The sequence below is a fragment of the Balaenoptera acutorostrata genome, chromosome 1, assembly GCF_949987535.1.
Source record: "Balaenoptera acutorostrata chromosome 1, mBalAcu1.1, whole genome shotgun sequence".
Classification (NCBI taxonomy): Eukaryota; Metazoa; Chordata; class Mammalia; order Artiodactyla; family Balaenopteridae; genus Balaenoptera; species Balaenoptera acutorostrata.
In genome coordinates this window covers 151,241,301-151,262,981 of record NC_080064.1, presented here as the reverse complement: position 1 = coordinate 151,262,981, position 21,681 = coordinate 151,241,301, and the positions used below count along the sequence as shown (strand labels likewise).

The 21,681-nt window shown below is 35.7% G+C and overlaps 1 protein-coding gene across 2 annotated transcripts in view; it reads left to right on the top strand.

Moving 5' to 3' along the window:
• Window positions 1–21,681, top strand: part of RPS6KC1 (ribosomal protein S6 kinase C1) — a 204,392-nt gene that overhangs the window by 84,508 nt on the left and 98,203 nt on the right. The window contains exon 6 of one of the 2 annotated variants that reach the window (XM_007175582.3): window positions 1,490–1,852. The exons of the other annotated variant lie outside the window; for it this stretch is intronic. Coding sequence (XP_007175644.2) covers window positions 1,490–1,852 — 363 coding nt within the window. The remainder of the gene's footprint in view (window positions 1–1,489; window positions 1,853–21,681) is intronic. 2 annotated transcript variants of the gene reach the window in all.

Genomic DNA, 21,681 nt, shown 5'->3' with positions numbered 1-21,681 from the left:
TGCAGCAACGAAGACCCAACACAACCAAAAATAAATTAAAAAAAAAAACAAACTTGAAATGATAAAAAGGTCCTGTAACAGGAGAATGAATGAACAAAAAAAAAAAAAAGGAAAAAACAGTACGTTAACACGTAATGGGCTTTAGTGTTAAAAAAAATTCAGTCTGTTTTTAAAATATCAAGATTGGTAAATATTTACAGATACAATCCATATAAACAAAAGCTGTTTGAGGTTATTAATCATTTTTAAGAATGACTTCACTTACCATGAAGTCAGTTATATGAAATGGAAGAAGTAATTTTCATTGCTTAAATGTTTCAGTAGCACCCATTATTCACTTTATGTCAGAAAACTAAGATGCAAATGCAGACCAAAGATTCCTCCAAAAGCTTGTGGAAGAGGCTGAAATGTAAATTTCAAAATACTTCAGTTAAAAAAAACCGTAAGTGGCATACATTTTCCAGATATGGATGGTTACTTAAAAGCACACCTCTGAGGATACATTATATTATTGTAAAATAATTATTATGTAATTGCTATAATAGTTATAATTTAATGATAGCCTGTTATACCCATTAACTCTTTTCCTCATTTAAAGCCCTGCATGATAAGTTATATTATTAAGTAACTCGCTGTTGGTCACACAGTAAGTTTTAAAGAGCGGGGATTCAGGCACTTCTTTTTTGTCTTACTCTAAAGCTCTACTCTTCCTTTTATCATAATGCTGTTGTTCACAGCAGCTGTGTATACAAGCATCAGCCTTCTATAAATAGTTTACAAGATCTTGTGGTAAGGGCTCTTTTTGACAACAAGGCTAGATAAAGACTTGTCTCAGTTTTAGTTTGATGATTAAGGCAAGGAGACTGTCTTCTAGAGCTGTAGGGAGACAGCGCAAAAATGAATGAACTAAGAAAGAGAAAAACAAATATCGTATAGTAACACATATATTTGGAATCTAAAACAAAAAATGGTTCTGATGAACCTAGGGGCAGGACAGGAATAAAGACGTGGATGTAGAGAACGGACTTGAGGACACAGGGAGGGGGAAGGGTAAGCTGGGACGAAGTGAGAGAGTGTCATGGACATATATACACTACCAAATGTAAAATAGAGAGCTAGTGGGAAGCAGCCGCATAGCCCAGGGAGATCAGCTCGGTGCTGTGACCACCTAGAGGGGTGGGATAGGGAAGGTGGGAGGAAGACGCAAGAGGGAGGGGATATGGGGATATATGTATATGTATAGCTGATTCACTTTGTTATACAGCAGAAACTAACACAACATTGTAAAGAAATTATATTCCAATAAAGATATTTAAAAAAAATGAATGAACTAAGCTGAAACAAATTGCTAGACACTGACTTCCATCAGTAAATTACACCCTTCCTGATTGACATGGGTAGTATGAAAAAATGAATAGGCAGTATGATTTGTATTCTTTTGGCTGATTCTCAGTTTAATATCTGTTTACTATTGTGATCATATTTCTAGGCTTCTCCAGTGACAGTGATCTAATATCTCTTACTGTTGATGTGGATTCTCTTGCTGAGTTGGATGATGGAATGGCTTCCAATCAAAATTCTCCCATTAGAACTTTTGGTCTCAGTCTTTCTTCGGATTCTTCAGCACTAGGGGCTGTTGCTTCTGACAGTGAACAGAGTAAAACAGAAGAAGAACGGGAAAGTCGTGGCCTCTTTCCTGGCAGTTTAAAATCCAAGCTTGGCAAGAGAGATTATTTGGAGAAAGCAGGAGAATTAATAAAGCTGGCTTTAAAAAAGGAAGAAGAAAATGACTATGAAGCTGCTTCTGATTTTTATAGGAAGGGAGTTGACTTACTCCTAGAAGGTGTTCAAGGTACAATTTTATCTGTATTAATGTATTTTGGCATGTTCGTGTGTTGGTATCTGGGGAAGAAAAAGTATGTGATGTATAACTGTTGCTTGTGTATAATCCTATGTAAAAACAAGACTGAAAAGGAGAAATTACTGGAGATTAAATGACTTAAATATGGACATACACTTTTAGTTACATGAAATGGAGGACAGTATCAGAGATAGTTAAGTTCTGCTTTGATCAATTAATCAGCAAAAACAATTAAAAAAAATGAAGGCTCTAAGTCTTTTGTATGAATAATAATGTTTTTTTCTGACATGTTCACCAGCCTTCACCTATCTCAGGAGTATTCACAGAGATTCTTTAGTACATCTACTCTCGGCGTGAAGAGACAAGATGAAATGAGCTTTTAAACTGAGAGTGTAAAGGGTTCTTGGATTTGCCTACTATTCTGTTTTTGTTAGTTGTGATAAATTCTCAGCTAATTAATGTGGGTGATATGGGACATGTAGAGCTGAATGTTGCTGAATGTCTGTAAGTAGAACTTAGCATTTTATTTACTTATTTTTTAAGCGTCAATTTTTATCATTTGCCTTTTCTTTATGGAAGCAGATTGAAGCATACTTCAATTCGTTACCTGACTTTCTGGACACAGTAATCAAAAGTTGATAGGACCTTCTTCCAGTGGTTTTCTGTCCAAAAAATCATCATTGTCATTGTTGTTTTGTAGTCTTTGACTTGTTAGTACCATTTAGATTACCACAGTCTCCTGGATTACTAATACTTTTTTACTACAGTACTCCCACCCTCACTATGCCTGGTGTCCTATAGTCTAGAAGACTTCTGTTTACTCTTCCTAGAGTATAAACTTTCCGTCTTCTAATGTAGTTTAAAGATGAATACTTGACTGTATAGAGTGGAAGAGGGAGTGTGTGTAGTAGTGTCCTAATTACTTCTTAACCAGGATTTTGATGAATTCTCTTGTTTTTAGCCTTCACACTCAACTTCCACAGCTACCTAAAACCACTAGTTCCTGAAATTTTGGACAGAGTTAAAGTGCTGTGTAAGTCAAGCAGCTTCCTTGAGTTGCCCAAGTCAATAACCACTCATCCATCTACTTTTTAGCTTCTAAAATTTTGTTGCTGCTATTTTCTCTCTCAGTCTCTTTGTTCTTACAGGGTTTTGCCTTAAAAAAATATATATTTTTTTTACTGCCACATTAATGGAACTTCAGGAGGGAGCATCTCTTATGGTTTGATTGATATATCATTTTGATATAAATTTTTGTTTTTCAAATAGTTTCATAGTCTTTTGCGTTTTTTTTTGTCTGCTAGTGGAGCATTTTGGTCTTAATGATCTACTCATTTTTCTTCTTTGTCTTAAATTTCATTTGGGGTTGGGAGTTTAAAATGGGGATGAGTTCCAAACAGTTGGCTCTGATATTTTGCCCTTTTCTTTCTATATAATTTTGTGCTGAAACACAAAATTGATATATATTGATATAAAACACATCAGTGTGATACTTTTCTGTCTAAAAGTTACTTGCATTTAACCTTAGAACACTTCATAATGTTACCACTTGATGGCACCAGAAAAATAAAAATCTTTGCTTCAAAATGAGAATTAGGGATGCATGTCAGCCAATAACAAAAAAAGTACATAATTTAGTTAGTTACTTTGTGATTATGGTGGTGAATTATTTCTCCACTGGAACTTGATACCAAACCTACTAAACCTCTAGCTTAAGGAGTGTTACTATTTAAACATATTTGTCCTATTTAACTTACGCTTGTCTCTCTGAAAGCACAATCTCCAGTTCTGCCTGGATTAGTTTTTGTGGTTAATATGCCATCAAATCTAAAAAGTTATAATCAACTAATTGCTTGTAACCTTCTATTGTTTATTCATAACGTGTTCAATTTTATTCATACGAACTGTGGGAACCACAATCACAGGATTCTAATTTTAACCAAAATGTAAAATAACTTCTGTTTGAGGCCCATGGTTATACATTTAACTAGTTGTTAAATGTAATGTCAGGGCAGTGCTTCTAGTCTGTGGATTCTTTTTAAAAGTATACCAGTCACCACACATGGACATTATTATTATTTTTTAAAAATTATTTCTTTATTTATTTATGGCTGTGTTGGGACTTCGTTTCTGTGCGAGGGCTTTCTCTAGTTGCGGCAAGTGGGGGCCACTCTTCATCGTGGTGCGCGGGCCTCTCATTATCGTGGCCTCTCTTGTTGTGGAGCACAGGCTCCAGACGCACAGGCTCAGTAATTGTGGCTCACGGGCCTAGTTGCTCCACGGCATGTGGGATCTTCCCAGACCAGGGCTCGAACCCGTGTCCCCTGCATTGGCAGGCAGATTCTCAACCACTGCGCCACCAGGGAAGCCCCCATGGACATTATTTTTAAAAAAATGTTTTCTCCAGTTCTACTGAGATATAATTGACATATGACATTGTATTAAAGGTGTACAACATAATGACTTGATATATGTATATATTGTGAAGTGATTACTGCAGTAAGTTTAGTTAACATACATTACCTCACATAGTTGTAAATTTTTTTTTTCTGGTGATGAGAACTTTTAAGATCTATTCCGTTAGCAACTTTCAAATATACAATACAGTTGTTAACTATAGTCACCATGTTGTATGTCACATCCCCTGGATTTACTAATCTTATAAATGGAAGTTTGTATTTTTTGATCACCTTCACCCCTTGCCTGTGGCAACCACCAGTCTGTTCTCTGTTTCTATGAGTTTGGTTCTTTTTAGATTCCACATATAAGTGAGATCATATGGTATTTGTCTTTCTCTGACTCACTTCACTTAGCATAGTACCCTGAAAAATTTCTTTCTTTTTTTTTTTATGGTTGAATAATATTCCGTTGTATATATACACCACATTTTCTTTATCTGTTCATCTGTTGATGGACACTTAGGTTGATTCATGTCTTGGCTATTGTAAATAATGCTGCAGCGAACATGGAGGTCAAATGTATCTTTGAGGTAGTGATTTTGTTTCTTTCGGATGTATACCTGGAAGTGGAATTGCTCAATCATGTGGTACTTCTATTTTTAATATTTTGAGGAACCTCCATATTGTTTTCCATAGTGGCTGCACCAATCTACATTCCCACCAACAGTGCACAAGAGTTCACTTTTCTCCATATCCTTGATAACATTTATTTGTTGTCCTTTTGATGGTAACCATTCTGACAGGTGTGAGGTGATATCTCATTGTGGTTTTGATTTGGGTTTCCCTTATGATGAGTGCTGTTAAGTACCTTTTCATATACCTTTTAAGCATTTGTATCTCTTCTTTGGGAAAATGTCTGTTCACTTCCTCTGACCATTTTTAAATCTGATTAATTTTTTTTCCTCTATTGAGTTGTGAGAATTTTGTGTGTATTTTGGATATTAACTTCTTATCAGATATATAATTTGCAAATATTTCTCCCATTTGGTAGGCTGCCTTTTCATTTTGTTGATGGTTTTCTTTGCTGTGCAGAAGAAGCTTTTTAGTTTGATGTAGTCCCACTTGTTTATTTTTGCTTTTGTTGCCTTTGCTTTTGGTTTCAAATCCAAAAAATTATTGCCAAGACTGATGTCAAGGAGCTTACCCTCTATGTTTTCTGCTAGGAGTTCTATGGTCTCAAGTCTTACATTCGGGTCTGTAATCCATTTTGAGTTGATTTTTGTGTATGGTGTAAGATAGGAGTCCAGTTTTACTCCTTTGCAAGTGGATGCCCAGTTTTCCCAGGACCATTTATTGTGCCTATCCTTTCCCTATTTAATATTCTTGGTTCCTATGTCAAAAATTAGTTAACTGTACATGCATGGGTTTATTTCTGGGCTCTCTATTCTGTTCCATTGATATTTGTGTCTTTTTAATGCCAATACCATACTGTTTTTTTTTTTAACATCTCTATTGGAGTTTAATTGCTTTACGATGGTGTGTTAGTTTCTGCTTTATAACAGAGTGAATCAGCTATACATATACATGTATCCCCATATCTCCTCACTATTGTGTCTCCCTCCCACCCTCCCTATCCCACCCCTATAGGTGGTCGCAAGGCACCGAGCTGATCTCCCTGTGCTATGCGACTGCTTCCCACTAGCTATCTATTTTACATTTGGTAGTATATATTAGTCCATGCCACTCTCTTACTTCATCCCATCTTACCCTTCCCCCTCCCCCTCCCTGTGTCCTCAAGTCCATTCTCTACATCTGCATCATTATTTCCGTCCTGCCCCTAGGTTCTTCATAACCATTTTTTTTTTTTAGATTCCATATATATGTGTTAGCATACAGTATTTGTTTTTCTCTTTCTCACTTCACTCTGTATGACAGACTCTAGGTCTATCCACCTCACTACAAATAACTCAGTTTCGTTTCTTTTTATGGCTGAGTAATATTCCATTGTATATATGTGCCACATTTTCTTTATCCATTCATCTGTTGATGGACACTTAGGTTGCTTCCGTGTCCTGGCTGTTGTAAATAGAGCTGCAATGGACATTGTGGTACATGGCTCTTTTTTGAATTATGGTTTTCTCAGGGTATACGCCCAGTAGTGGGATTGCTGGGTTGTATGCTATTTCTATTTTTAGTTTTTTAAGGAACCTCCATACTGTTCTCCATAGTGGCTATATCAATTTACATTCCCACCAACAGTGCAAGAGTGTTCCCTTTTCTCCACACCCTCTCCAGCATTTGTTGTTCGTAGATTTTTTGATGATGGCCATTCTGACCGGTGTGAGATGATATCTCATCGTAGTTTTGATTTGCATTTCTCTAATGATTAATGATGTTGAGCATTTTTTTATGTGTCTGTTGGCAATCTGTATATCTTCTTTGGAGAAATGTCTATTTAGGTCTTCTGCCCATTTTTGGATCGGGTTGTTCGTTTTTTTGTTATTGAGCTGCATGAGCTGCTTGTAAATCTTGGAGATTAATCCTTTGTCAGCTGCTTCATTTGCAAATATTTTCTCCCATTCTGATGGTTGTCTTTTGGTCTTGTTTGTGGTTTCCTTTGCTGTGCAAAAGCTTTTAAGTTTCATTAGGTCCCATTTGTTTATTTGTGTTTTTATTTCCATTTCTCTGGGAGCTGGGTCAAAAAGGATCTTGCTGTGATGTATGTCATAGAGTGTTTTGCCTATGTTTTCCTCTAAGAGTTTGATAGTGTCTGGCCTTACATTTAGGTCTTTAATCCATTTTGTTTATTTTTGTGTATGGTGTTAGGGAGTGTTCTCATTTCATTCTTTTACATGTAGCTGTCCAGTTTTCCCAGCACCACTTATTGAAGAGGCTGTCTTAATCTCCATTGTATATTCTTGCCTCCTTTGTAATAAATTAGGTGATCATATGTGTGTGGGTTTGTCTCTGGGCTTTCTATCCTATTCCACTGATCTATATTTCTGTTTTTGTGCCAGTACCATACTGTCTTGATTACTGTAGCTTTGTAGTATAGTTTGAAGTCAGGGAGCCTGATTCCTCCAGCTCCGTTTTTCTTTCTCAAGATTGCTTTGGCTTACCATACTGTTTTGATTACTATAGCTTTGTAATATAGTTTGAAATTAAGATTAATAAAGATTGCTTTGCCTACTCAGGGTCTTTTGAGGTTCCATACAAATTTTAGAATTTTTTTCTACTTCTGTGAAAAATGCCATTGGAATTTTGATAGGGATTGCTTTCAATCAGTGGATCACTTTGAGTAGTATGGATATTTTAACAATATTAATTCTCCCAATCCATGAGCATGGAATATCTTTTGTTTTTCTCTTCAATTACTTTCATCAGTTATTTGTAGGTTTTAGTGTACTGATCTTTCACCTTCCTGGTTGAATTTATTCCTAGGTATTTTATTCTTTTTTATACGTTTATAAGTGGGATTGTTCTCTTAATTTCTCTTTCTAATAATTTGTTGTTAGTGCGTAGAAACACTGAGTTTTGTATATTGATTTTGTATCCTGTACGTTTACTGAATTCATTTATTAGTTTAACAGTTTTTGGGGGAGTCTTTGGGATTTTCTCTATCTAATATCATGTCATCTACAAAAAGAGAGAGTTTTACTTCTTCCTTTTGATTTGGATGCCTTTTTTTTTTTTTCTTCCCTTTTTCTTGCATAATTGCTCTGGCTAGGACTTCCAGTACTATGTTGAGTAGAGTGGCAAAAGTGGGCATCCTTGTCTTGTTCCTGATCTTAGAGGAGAATGTTTCAGCGTATCACTGTTGAGTGATGTTGAGTATAATGGACTTTATTCTTTAATTTGTGGGGAAATTGGGGGCTCCAGCTTGTGAGCTAACTTGACATTTAGGAGCAGAAGAGATGTCCTTGGAGAAACTGTTATTGAGACATCACTATAACCAGTTATACCTATGAGTCATTTTGATTTAACTCTTGCTGTGAGAATTGTTACCTGTGACCTTAGATTGGATTGGCATGCTTTCTAATAAAATAACTATTTCTGGATATCTGATAATCCAGAGAAATAATCTTTCAGAGCTAAGTAGAAGTGCTTTGTAAAGGGGTTCTTAAGAGTTTGCAAATTTTTTTATTCTGCATACTAACTATTCATCCTAACTAAACTATTCATTTAAAGGAATTTATCTAGGTTGTTTGGAGATCTGATAAAGATGGCTTGATGTTTTTCTTACTTAATTCGTGTTTGCACAGCTGAGGTTAGATGCAAAACACAGTAGCAGCAGTTCTATTTGTCCATCCAGCAGAGAAAAAGCATACCCTGATAGTGGTAACTTTGAATTCTCCTTTTGAATCTGACACTTATTTCCTCAGTCTAGAAATGGCTCTTGAAATTAAGGTGCCCTCTACTCTTCTCAGTCCAGAAGAGATTTTTATGGATTTAAGAGGGAAAATCCAAAAGTCAAGATTGAAGGAATCAACTTGAATCTTTGAAGAGAATGTTTCAGTACATAACCTTTCATTTCTGTCTTATTTATATATTCTGCAAGTGGCTGATATGACTAATCTGTATTCTTAGTGTGGGCTTATTGGAATAATTGTGATAATGTAGAGTGGCAAATGGATGACATAAAGGTATTAACAAAATATTTAAATAACAATAATTTATTATTTAATACATGCCTGTCACTGTACAAGGGGTTTTTCTTAACGTTATTTTTAATCCTCAGAGCAAACCTATAAGCTGAGCTATGGCTGGTCATGCTGGGCTTTGTCTAAGGACACCAAAACTTAGAGGGTGCAGACATTTAATATAATGATTCTAAAAGCTTGGCACCTAGTTAGCAAGAATAATTATTTAAAACAGGAAGCTACCAGATGGCGAGCATTGTTAGTAACACCCATCTGTGGGCTACATTATGAATTACAGAGTTGATTTGAGAGCTGGTTTTGTTCAGTTTGTTCTAGGTGCCAACATTGCTGGTTTATTGTGTTTGTAAGGTGGATACTGGAATCCCCATTTTACAGGTGGAGAAGACTAAGACTTATATAAAGTAAGCAATTTGCTCAGCAACACAAACCAGTAAAAGTTTCAGCCAGGCTTTAAATCTAGGTCTGAGTTCAAATTTTGCCTTCTTTCCACTCTGCCATGCTACTTCACACACATAATTAAATTAGCTTTTTAAAATGGAAACACAAGTCTTCTCCAGTTTCCTGGAGAAGACTTGTGTCTTTAATACTTTGCATGTTTATTCTTTTTCCTTCTACCCATTTATTTCTTTGCTCAGTCAACCATCTATCATTCAGTTGACCATTCAACAAGCTTTTACTACTTGTATGTACCAGGTACTGTGATAGTGAATATACAGTGTTTTTCTATAAAAATATAAAATTGAACAATGAGACCTCCTCTCCTCTCTGCCCATCCCTTCTTCTCCGTTCCCTTCCCCTCTCCATCCCTCCCCTCTCCTGTTTCTGTTTAAATCTCCTGCATACATTATGAATATCATGATGAAAAGAGTTTCTGGATGTTGTTGGTATCTAATTTTTTGTCAAACTTGTTGATATTTTTGACCTATGAGCCTACTTACGATGTTGCTACTTAGCTGAGAGATGCAAACCATCTTCTGCAATTTTCATCCTGGTAAATGGTATAATAAGCAGTACCAAACCATTTATTATAGTTTACCCCATACCTGGGTCTATGTGTGCTAGGCTCTCAGGGATGTTCAGACATATTTCAAAAGCTGACCTAGTGTGCTGTGGTACTACTGCTATGTCATTCTTCGTCTCTTATTGGGTCTTGACTATTTTTCTTTCCCACAGTGAGGAATAGAATTCCTGGAGAAACCATAAACCTACATACACTTCTAGGTTTCCTTTGAGTCACTTTGATTAGCTCAGAATTGTAGGGTTGGTTCTAGAACATGTCCAGGCTCTATGAATGTGGCTAGTCTCTGTGCAGTCATAATGACATATACTCAAGTGCTTTAGAAAACAGTTTTGACCATTGATTTATTCCTTTGAATGAGAGTTACTCAAGTATCAGGAAGCTCAAAGGATAAACTTGTTTGCTGGATCAGAGATTAGAAACAAAGTACCCCAAATTGGATTTTTTGTTGTAGTTGATTGGTTTGGTACTTGGAGGGGGAACAGTGCCTTGACTTGCAGTGCTAATAAAAGGCCCATCTTTATCCAAGCAACAAGAAGCAATAATTGAAGGAATAAAAAATGAGAAGAGGCAAAGATGAGTTATTAGAGGGCAGAGAATGGCAAACAATCAATTTAAAAAATGCCATTACTTTGTACTTTCCTAGTCTTCAAATTACTTTTATTAGTACCTCTTGATGGCTAACCTATCCACTTTTTCTTTCTAGCACCTCTCAGTTGTTTCTATTTCTGTATTTATCTTAGTTTTCATGAGCCATCATTTCAAAAAGTCTTTTGGCAGATACCTTAATCTCCCTTGCTTTTTGACCTTACATCACTTTTACCTGGCAGATCCCCAGCTATGGATTAAGTTATCCACTTGTTTTGGAGTATCCATGAATTTCCCATATTTCTGGTTTACAGAGGTTGCTAACCAAAATGAATTCATTGTTACTAATCTTAACTGGGCCCTCAATAATGTTACTTATCCTTGATGTTCCTTGGTTAACTCACATCTATACACTCTGCAGTGATTGTGTTTCATACAATCTCTGATTTTCCTAAATCTCTTCTACTTTTCCAGTGACACCGCACTTTTCTTCATTTTCTCTCTTAGGTTGCCTTTTCTAATCTACTTTGCCAGCTCCTTCTTTTCCATTTGGCATTTAACTGTTGAAGTTTGTTGATTCTTGGTTGTTAACCTTCTTAAGCTCCTTACCCTGCTTTCTTAGATGATTTCAGCATTACATAGTTTTGGAGACTATCTACAGTAACACTGTATAATAGAAATATAATGTAAGACACATTTAAATTTTTCCACTAGCCGCATTAAAACTAGGACTCCCACTACTGGCCAATATGGGTAACAGGGTAACTATATTTACTCTCCTTCATGAAGGAACTAAAAAACCAGACAAAGTATATGTAACAATGGTTTTCAAGACACTGGATATTAAGTAATAAAGGGCAGTGTTTTCTGAGGTACAGGAAATATATGTGATGAGTCTTATGATTGTCCAGCTTACTGTGTTGAGTTTCCAGGCTCAAGGACAGGGAACAGGGAAGCCAGATGGATCATGGCAAAACCTCTGAGTTGAAGTGATGGAGCTGAGAGTCCACAAAGGCCAAAGCTAGAGTTTGCAGTTAGAGCTTGCAGGGTCATTACTTGATTTCTAGTGTTTTATCTAGAGAAGAGATGACCGTATATAGATTTACAGAGTGTCCCCTGGAATATTTAGCAGAGTACAGATTAGTGCACGGATGTGGAGAAACTTTCCATAGTCATGGAAAGATTCCCTGAAAGGATCAGGGGAAACATTCTGGGCATTCACACAGGGCTGGGAATAGTGTCTGTTCCTAAAAGGTAGTCTTGAAAACCTCAACCATGGGGAATTGGGTAGAATACTCAGAAGAGTCTTGCTCCAGTAGGGTGGAGAAATAGTTAGCTCTAGGCCCACCCTAACAAACTTTAGAAGTAAGACCTGCCAAAATGAAACTGCTTCCAAGAAACATAACTATCCCAGAACAAAACTCAGTAATGCCTAAAAACTTTCCAAATTCAATTAAAACATTCTGCTGGTCCAAGAAGCCCAACAAACCCCAAGCATAACAAACATGAAAACAACACTAAGGCATATTATAATCAAATTGCTCAAAACCAGTGATAAAGGAAAAATCTTAAAGTTAAAAGCAGGCCGGAAAAATAAAACAAACATGAACTGAAGAACAAAGAAAAGAGTGACATCAGATTTCCTGTCATAAATAATGCGAATAAGTAGACAACTGATTAACATCTTTAACATAATGGAAATAAAAAAAACCTGTCGATTGAGAATTCTGTACCCAGTGAAAGTATATTTAAAAAATGAATGCTGATTTTTTCTGTTTTAGCAGTTATTGAGACAGCTCTGGCTAATGTTGAATTGTCTGTTTCTCCCTTTATTTCTTTCAGTTTTTGCTTCATCTACTTTGGGACTCCGTCATTAGCCGCATAATTTTTTTTATAACTGTTATATCTTACTGATTAATTTAACTTTTTAACATTACAATCTTTTTTGTCTCTAGTAAAATTTTTTTTTTTTCTTAAAATCTTTTTGTTGGATGTTAGTATAGCTATCTACCTCTCTCATTACTTTTTGTATGATATATGTTTTTCCATTCTATTACTTTCAACCTGGTTGTCTGAATCAAAGTCTGTCTCCTGTAGACAGGATGTAGTTAGATCCTTTTTTTTAAAAAAACCTGAGTCTTATAACCTCTGCTTTTTGATTGGCATGTTTAATCTATATACATTTAATAATATCATTGGATTTATGTCTGCTGTCATACTACTTGTTTTCTATATGTCTCATTTCTTCTTTGTTTTTACTACCTCCTCTGTGGTAAGTAGATATTTTTCTAGGGTACCTTTATTATCTGTTTTTTTTCCTAGGCTATCTCATTTTGACTTTGATTTGACTATGATTTTCCATAGTGGTTTTTCTGAAGATTACAGTAATAAACAGTTTAACTTAAAACATTCTACTTCAGAGTAAAACTACCTTAATTCTAGTGATAAAGAGAAACTTTGCTTCAGTATAGCTTCCTTCCTTTCCTTCTACTTTTTGCTAGTATTGTCATATATGTTACATCTTTATATAAAAGCCCTACAATGCAGTTTTATAATTATTGATTAAATTTACTTGTCTTTTAAACCAGTTTGGGGAGGAAATGAAAAGAATATATTTATGCTGTCTTTTTAAAATTTTACCTAAGTAATTTCCTTACTCTCTTTATTTATTTATTTTTTAAATTTGGATTTCAGTTATTCTCTGGTGTCATTTCCTTTTCTTTTTTTCTTGTGTTTTTTTTTTTTTTTCCTTCTTCAGTATTTCTTGTAAGGCAGGTCTACTAGCAACAAATTCTCTTAATGTTTACGTAAGAATGTTTATTTTGTCTTTATTGTTGAAAGATAGTTTTCCTGGATATTGGATTCTTGGTTGACTGTTTTTTTTCCTTTTCAGCATATTGAATATGCCATACCACTGCCTTTTGGTTTTCATTTTTCTGATAATAAGTCAGGTGTTAAATTTTGTTGAAATCCCCTAGTATGTGATAAGTAATGTTTATCTTTTGCTACTTTTAAGATTTTCTGTTTTGGCTTTTGACAGTTTGACTATTATATATCTGGGTGTGAATCTCTAAATTTATCCTTCTTAATGTTTGTTGTATCCTTGGTATTTGATGACCTTCTTAGATATGTAGATCATTTTGGGGAAATTTTCACCTATTATTTCTTTCTTTTTAAAAAAATATTTATGTATATATATAAATATATATTTATATTTATTTATTTGGCTGTGCTGGGTCTTAGTTGTGGCATGCGGGATCTTCGTTGCCACGTGTGGGATCTTCGTTGTGGCGTTCAGGATCTTTTAGTTGCGGCATGTGGGCCGTTTTAGTTGTGGCATGTGGAATCTAGTTCCCTGACCAGGGATTGAACCTGGGCCCCCTGCATTGGGAGCGCAGAGTCTTAACCGCTGGACCACCAGGGAAGTCCCTTACCTATTATTTCTTTAAAATATTCCTTTCTTCCGTTTTCCCCCCCTCTTTTATTTTTTGGACTGCATTATTTGTATGTTAGTGTGCTTTATGTCTGAATTTGGTTCTTCCCCCACACCCTCCCTCTTTTTTTTTTTATTGTTCAGTTTTATTCAGACTGGATGATGTCTACTCATTTATCTTCAAATTTGCTGATTCTTTTTTCTGTCAGCTCAGTGTGCTGTTGAGTACTTTTTAACTCCAGAATTTCTATTTGGTTCTTTTTCACAATTTCCGTGTTTTCATTGTTAATCTGTATTGTTGATTCATTGTCTTTGTGCTTTCTTTAATTCCTTAAACATGGTTTCTTTTAGTTCTTTGAACGTATTTATAATAATTGTTTGAAGTGTTTGTCTACTAAGATTTACGTATGAGTCCCTTCAGAGACAGTTTTTACTGACTGCTTCTTTTTTCTGTTTATGGGCCATACTTTTCCTGTTTCTTGACATGTCTCATATTTTTTGTTGAAAACTTGATATTTTAGATAATATATTATAGCAACTGTAAGATTCTACCTCCTCCCCTCTGTTTTTCTAGGGTTGTTTGTTGTTGTTGTTTGTGGTCAGCCAGTGATCCTTTAGAGATTATGCTTAAACTGCCTCAGTCAGTGAGGCTTCTGCCATTTGCTGAGAGTGTCTGTGTGTGGGCTAGGGCGTTCAAAATTCAGGTGGTTTACGAGTCTTCCCTGGTTTTTACTTTCTGTTTTTGCATGGTCTCCTGTTCACCAAGAGTGAGAGGATAGCTGTGGCCCTCTGTGGTCTTTTCTGTGCATGTGTATAACTTTCAAGATCCCCACGAATATATGGGAGCTTATCAAAGCACGCTGTGACTATCTTGTTTCTCAGATTTTCCTGTTAAATTTTTGGCTTGTCTGATGTCACTGTTTGCTGTTGATTTCAATAGCCTGGAACTTTTTTCAGTGGATATCAGACTAGCCCCACGTTGGCAGCAGGAAGGCTGTTGATCCTCACATCTGCTATCGACATTGGGCTAGGGCTGGGTAGGAGTAGCTGCATGTTAAAACACCCTTGCTTCTCTATTGCAGTTCAGTACTTTTTCTTATATAAATATTTCTTAATTTTTTTTATGTCTGTAGTCAGTTTCCAGAGTTGTTGTTTTTGATAATTTTGACCAGTTTTGTCTGGGAAGAGGTTTTCTCCAGTTCCTCTCTCTGATATTCTGGAAGTCCTACCTTCTGTCGTTGCTTTCCTAACAACTTTATAATTTTTTTCCTGATCTGCTCTTGCTTGATGTTAATCCATTCTATCTCTACCAGTAGAGTAGTCTGAGTGATCTTTTAAAAATAGTCTAATCATGCCAGTTTCTTGCATTAAACTCATTGCTTTGAGGATAAAATCCAAAGATACTATGGTCTACAAGGCTATGAATGATTTGGCTTCTTCCTCCCTCTCCAGGCTCATCTTGAACCACTCCTCTTCAGTTATTCTTCTTTAGCCACAGTAGCCGCCTTCTACCCCCTGGCAAGCACTCAGGTCTTTTCTGTGTTGGAACGTCCACATAAGCTGTGCTCTGTTTGAGTGCTTTTCTGTGTTGCTTCAGTTGATATCCCCTTGTTCATCAGGTCTCAGTTTCAATGACAGTTCCTCAGTGAAGCCTTTCCAAACCACTATTCAGACCAGAATAGATTTCCTGAATCTTGTTGTCATTGCACACTGTTTTGCTTCAAGTACTTATCATATTTACAATGAAATAATTATTTATGCAATTATTTATTGAATGAATATCTCTTTGTTTACTTGTAATGTCCTTGAATGCAAGGAATTTTCTCATTCATCATTGTATCTTCTAGTATAGTGGCTTTTCCATAGAAAATCCTCTATAAATATTTTTGAATGAGAATAATTCTATAGATACATATAAATGGGCACTTGACTGGGGGAAGGAGAAAGCTTGTAGGGAAGGCTTCTGGAGGAGGTGATAAATAAGTGAAATCTTAAAGTATGTGCAGTAAATAGCCAGTATGCATTAAGGCAGCTTGTGAAAATGTCAAATAGGCTTAACATGACTCCTGTAGGCACATCAGTACTCCACATAGACATCAGTATATTTGTCCCGAAAGTTTGACAAGGTGTAGAATTCAGCCATTTGAAATGACATTAATTATATGCATTATTACATTTATATTTGTAGCTATATAAGTAGTGGGAACTCCGTGTTATTTCTTGCTAATATGACCCTGAGTTTGATTTCTAGCTTTAGTAAATAAGCTTCTGTCTTGGTTCCTTTCCTTGTCTTGGTCTTGTCTTCCCTATTTCAGCATCCTGGGAACTAGGACTCTATTCTGTTTTGATTAGACTCAACCCCAAATTGTCCAGAATTAGCATTTGACCTAAAATGCAAACTTGGCAGCTGGGAAACTGTCATGCGATTTACTCTAATACTTTTCTCATGTTCTTTTTGGGAACAAGGTAGGGATAGACAAACACCTATACTATATTCTAGCAGCTGAATAGACACCTGTAGCATATCACAGTAGCTAATAATCAGGGGAAGAATGGAGTAACTCAGTTTAGAAATATTTGTATCAAAATAAAGAGTTATATAAGCTTGGACCCAGAAGGGCTAATTCTACATTATCTCTAAAAATTTTGATTGTGAAAATAAACAGAAAAACCTTGTTTCCTAAGAGTTCTTTATTACCACAGTTTTTTAATACTACAGGTTTTCACCATAGATGTTTTAAAAGTTGCCCTTTTTAGAAAGAGAAGAGACACTATAAGAATATTATAGGGTTGTGCTTCTTCCTTAATTTCAGATTTTGTTACCTCTGGAAACAGAACTTTAGAGATCACATACCTTGGGCCTAGAATAATGTCCATCTGAGGATGATTATTGGTATGCAATGTTGTTAATGTATAATAATAGTAATAATGATAATTAAGATGATCTTTCATGTAGTTAGAACTCAAGCAGGATAAATTGAATATGAAGCAGTATGCTTTGGGCAGGTTTTGATTCTTCATTTGTTGGTCTCATGTCAAAGATATATGTGTTTGGTGGTTCAGATGGAATGAATATCATACATTCAAAAAATAATGAACCTTCTGAACTTCTGATGATCAGGAGGCTCAGCGTACTGCAGCCGATGGGCATAAAGTTCTGCCTTCCCACATGGTTACAACTGAAGGAGGAAAGTCTGGATGAATCATCTGCTGGCATATCTTTCCTGAGTTGTTGGCTATTTTGGTGTCAACTTTTATGTTGAGAGTTTCATGTTTTAATGACAAAAATGTTCACTGGAAATTATAGCCTGGAAAAGAGAACCACTTTCCTGCTTCTGCAAAAAGCTAGGTAAAGCATTGATGTGGGGTAAAGTAGCTGTGGAGTTTTATATTCAGATTGTATGAAGAGTAAACAGAGCATCTAAAATAACCACTTGCACATTGCAACAAACACATCATCATTTGCTTAAAAAAGAGTTATAATTACAGTTGACGAAGCATGGACACCATAAAAAATGCATTAGTTTGGCTTGACACATTAATTACCTGTTTTTGCAGATGTTTTTATGTATTGTTGTGTGAACAGTTTACAAAATAATTACAGGAAAGTCATATGGAAAATAAACTAAGTGGGTGGTTTCTCGTCTAAATATTTTCATTCATGTGAATCTGTGTGAGGCACAGCTGCTCTATAGCAAAAGAGAGATGAGGATTCTCGAGGTTTTTTTTGGTTTTTTATTAGATGGTCTCTGTCATCAGTATCACCACATTTTAATATCTTCAGCAGCATAGTTTAAAAACATAAAATGAGAGGGTTGGTTTAATCCCTGTGATTATTGAAAAAAACCTTGATTCTGATCAGAAGAAATGTAGATATCTACGAGTATTTTAAAATAAACCAAACAAAACTAAAATACCCTAAGTGAAAAACTACTGCTATTTCAGTGCTGGCAGGTCGTTAGGCACTTGGGCAAGGATTTAATCATTATTTTGTTTTTACTTGAGTTACATACTTTTACATAATTTACAGCTTAAGCTATATCTTAATTAAACATTGAGCTAGTTATAAATTGCATGGAAGTTCAGCTTATTTATTCTCTTTTAGGAAGTATTAAAAATGTATATCTGCTTTTTCTCAGAAGATTATACTGTATTTCTCTTAGTGGTCTCAAAGTGTGTTTCATTTGAAAAATAACCAGATCATTGTATCATACTTTTACAAACTGTTAAGAAACACATTTTCCAAAATTGTAATTGTCAAACAATAGAGTTCATAGGCTTCATTTTATTTTATACAGTGATTTATAATTACTTAGAATATCTGTGTTGTATTTTCCTCACGGATACTGTTATGATAATTTTTCATAAAATTAAACCAAATATAGATTCTCTTTTTAGTCCAGCCATGCCACTTCTATGCTATATTCCTTTTTTATGCATTTCACCTGCACAGATGATAAAGACAATAATTATACACATTTTCTGACATGTATTTTATGTGACTATTATGAAAGGCACTAAGTTATAGAAGGAGATAATTGAATCATCTCTAGGCGTGAAGGTATTGTAATCAGACTGTGTAATATTGGTGAAAAATCATTCATTTACTTTTTCATTCATTTGTTTAACAAAATTTTATTGATAGTCTTCTATATGTAATGTCCTATGACAACATTGAAATGACCATAAACATTGAGATGACTATGTGTCTGGAACATAATAGATGTTCAGTAACTATTAGACATCTTTCCTTCTGAAAGGGGTAGGAGAGGCAGGAATAAGTGGTATGGAGAACTTTTTCACTCTTGTGCCTTACTTAAAGAAAGCCAGTTGCTGGGAGGATTTTCTTTGTTATCTTGAAATGGGCTTCACATGTGATATACTCTGGGAGTAGTGCTTGACACATACTTTGAATTGTTTAAGTGTGGCGATATGTAATTTTCACCTTAAATCAGTCTGAAGAAAGATGGGATGGAGTCTTTTCTAATTCTAGTATACACTAAGGCAATTTAATTTTTAAGGTGGGGACGCATTAATGGAGGCTATGAAACTTACGGAATTGAGAAGAATTAACTGCTTATAATCAGTATTTCTGTTGATCATTTTACATCCTCTCAAAGGAAATGTGATTCCATATCATGACATCAAGAAAACAATTGTTGAACTAAGTCTTCCATAGATTTGCTGCTTCTCTTAAGATGTCTCTTAAAACTAGTGAAAAATGAGCAAAAGCTTTTGTATGGTTTGGGGGACTTTCCATATTTATCTGTGTGGCGGATAAAAAACTGTAAGTTTATGTGGAGTTTCCTTTCCAGATTTTTCCCTATCTTATTTTTATTCCATCTTATAAGACAAAATTTAGCTTTTTGGTTTTAATTCTTTATTCCTTTTTCCTTCACTATGTCTCTAGCTCCTTTTAATCTTTTTATCTTAATCTTTTAGAAGCCATTTGATTAGAACATAAGGGACACTTAGGGGATAATTATCATCATCATCATAAGGAACATTTAAGGGATTGTTTATTTATTTACTTTCTTACTTAGAAGAGTTTATTGTCAGAAAGAGACTGTCCAAGCAGTGTTGTTTTGAAGGAATTGAATGATTGGTCTTTTGGGTTCTCCCCTTTAAAAATGCAAAACAAAAATAGGTTAGGGAGCAGAAAGAAATTGTTGAATCTAAGAGAAGACTATCTCTGTAGGCATTTAACACCCTATGGTCTAACGATGTGTTAGTTTTCACACAGTATTACTGATAGCAGTGTTAAAAAACAAAATTCAAGTGAGTAAATTTGAAGATCTAATTGGCTTTATTAATGGATTCATGATTTGGGCAGCATCCTATCTAGCAAGTAGCAAGGAGCTCTAAGGAGCTCCAGAAAAGGAGATGTTTTTAAAGGCAGAAAGGGGGTGGGAAAAGGAAGTCATAAATAAAAATAAGGATTATTTTGAGCAAGGTCACCTTCCTTTGGGGTCAAAAGGGTTTATCATGCATATTATCTCATTGATCCTGACTGAGAAATTCCAGATTGATTGGTTAAGATTCCAATCCTGGGGAAGGTTGAAATTACAGTTAGACTAGGTATTAAGTCTTGGTTTGGTGACATGGGCTTAGCACAAGTGACTCCATTTTGGACATGTTGTTTCTTTTTCTTTTCTTTTTTTTTAAATTCTCCCCTTTTGATCAAACTCTTAGCTTAACTGAGAAACGTGATCAAAGTTTAAAGATTATTATGATTATAAAAAAGCAGGATAATTCTCATGTTTGGGGTGCATTTTGGAGCCATGGTCCCCAAGATCCAAACCAATCAAAATCAAATAAGTCAAAGAACAACCCTGCTGAAGGAGTCAGCTTTTTAACCAAGTGGCTTGCTCAGTGATTTTATGTAATTGAGTTTCAGCTTCCCCAGAAGTGTTGATCCAGGCATAGCAAGTGGTGTTGACCACAGCACAGACACCTCCCTGCTCAGCTAAAACATAATTAAGGGCTATACTATTATGGGGAAAAATTTTGGCCAGAGAGTCTAAGGATTTTTTGGGGGCAGCTATTGTTTCAGTAGCAGATAACAGAATATCTTCACGAATTAAGGAAAATTTTAAAATCACATTCTCAGTTACATTTACTTTTGACCAGGGAAGCATGGCCTTGCCAAAGGAAGTGAATTCTGAGTCATGAACATCTCCTGGTAGGTCTTTTCTAACTTTCTGATGTAAATCCATGGGAGTTGACCAATGAGGTGACTAGTTCATTTGTGGAAAGTTAGGGGTACAGTTGGATAACCTAAGAGGCATTGCACAGTTGTACGCTAGCCATCTAGGCACTCATAGGTCCAAGGAGAATGATAACCACCACAAACAAAGACAAACCCTATTGGGGCACAAACCATTCCCGTTAAAGTGATGCTGTTAATGGACCATTCACAGGGATTGCTGTGTTTACCGTTCAAGCCAGGGGTCAGTTAGGATTTCAGTGCATACGGAAAGAAAATCTTTTAGTCTGAAATAAAGAGTCACCCACCTTGCAAAGATGGGTGCTGCTGGTGAGATCTCTTAGTGAGTGGGGACAGATCTGATCTAGATAATCATGGGAATGTGGGGGGGCAAATGACCTAAATTATGTAGGTAATTATGTCTCATTGAGGAAGTACAGTTATAATTGGAGAAAGGTAAAAAATGGTATTTCATATTCTGGCCACAAGAGTTGAACTTGGTAAGAGACTTCTTACTAAGAGGGGGTGAGTGGGGTGTTGATCATAGTTTCCAGTGACATTGGGAATAGAAGAAAAATTGGTCACAGGGAGGACCAGGAGATCTCTAGTATCATGGATAGATCGGAACCTTTGGTGACAAATCCAGCAGTCTGAGATGTTACTCTGCTTAGGATTGGACTGGGAGATATGGAAATGTTTTTCCAGGCTAATTCCAGAGTAAATGAATGAAAGACAAGAATAAAGGGTTTCATGTTTGTTAAAGTATGAAGTCTTGATCCAGCATCATGGGCAGAAGCAATCTACCTTGATGTCAGCTACTTCTCTTCCTTGACAATTTGATTCAGAGGTCCTTAGTGTCTGTACAGGACCAGAGGTCAGGTGGAGCCTTCTTCAGCTGTGAGACGTATATCCGAGGTTCAAGTCTCTGAAGTTTGACTGCCGTCTGGGCAGGAAGAGGACCTGGTTATAGTCCCTTGTAGTCTCTTATAGAAGATTCAATGGCAGCCTTTAAAAC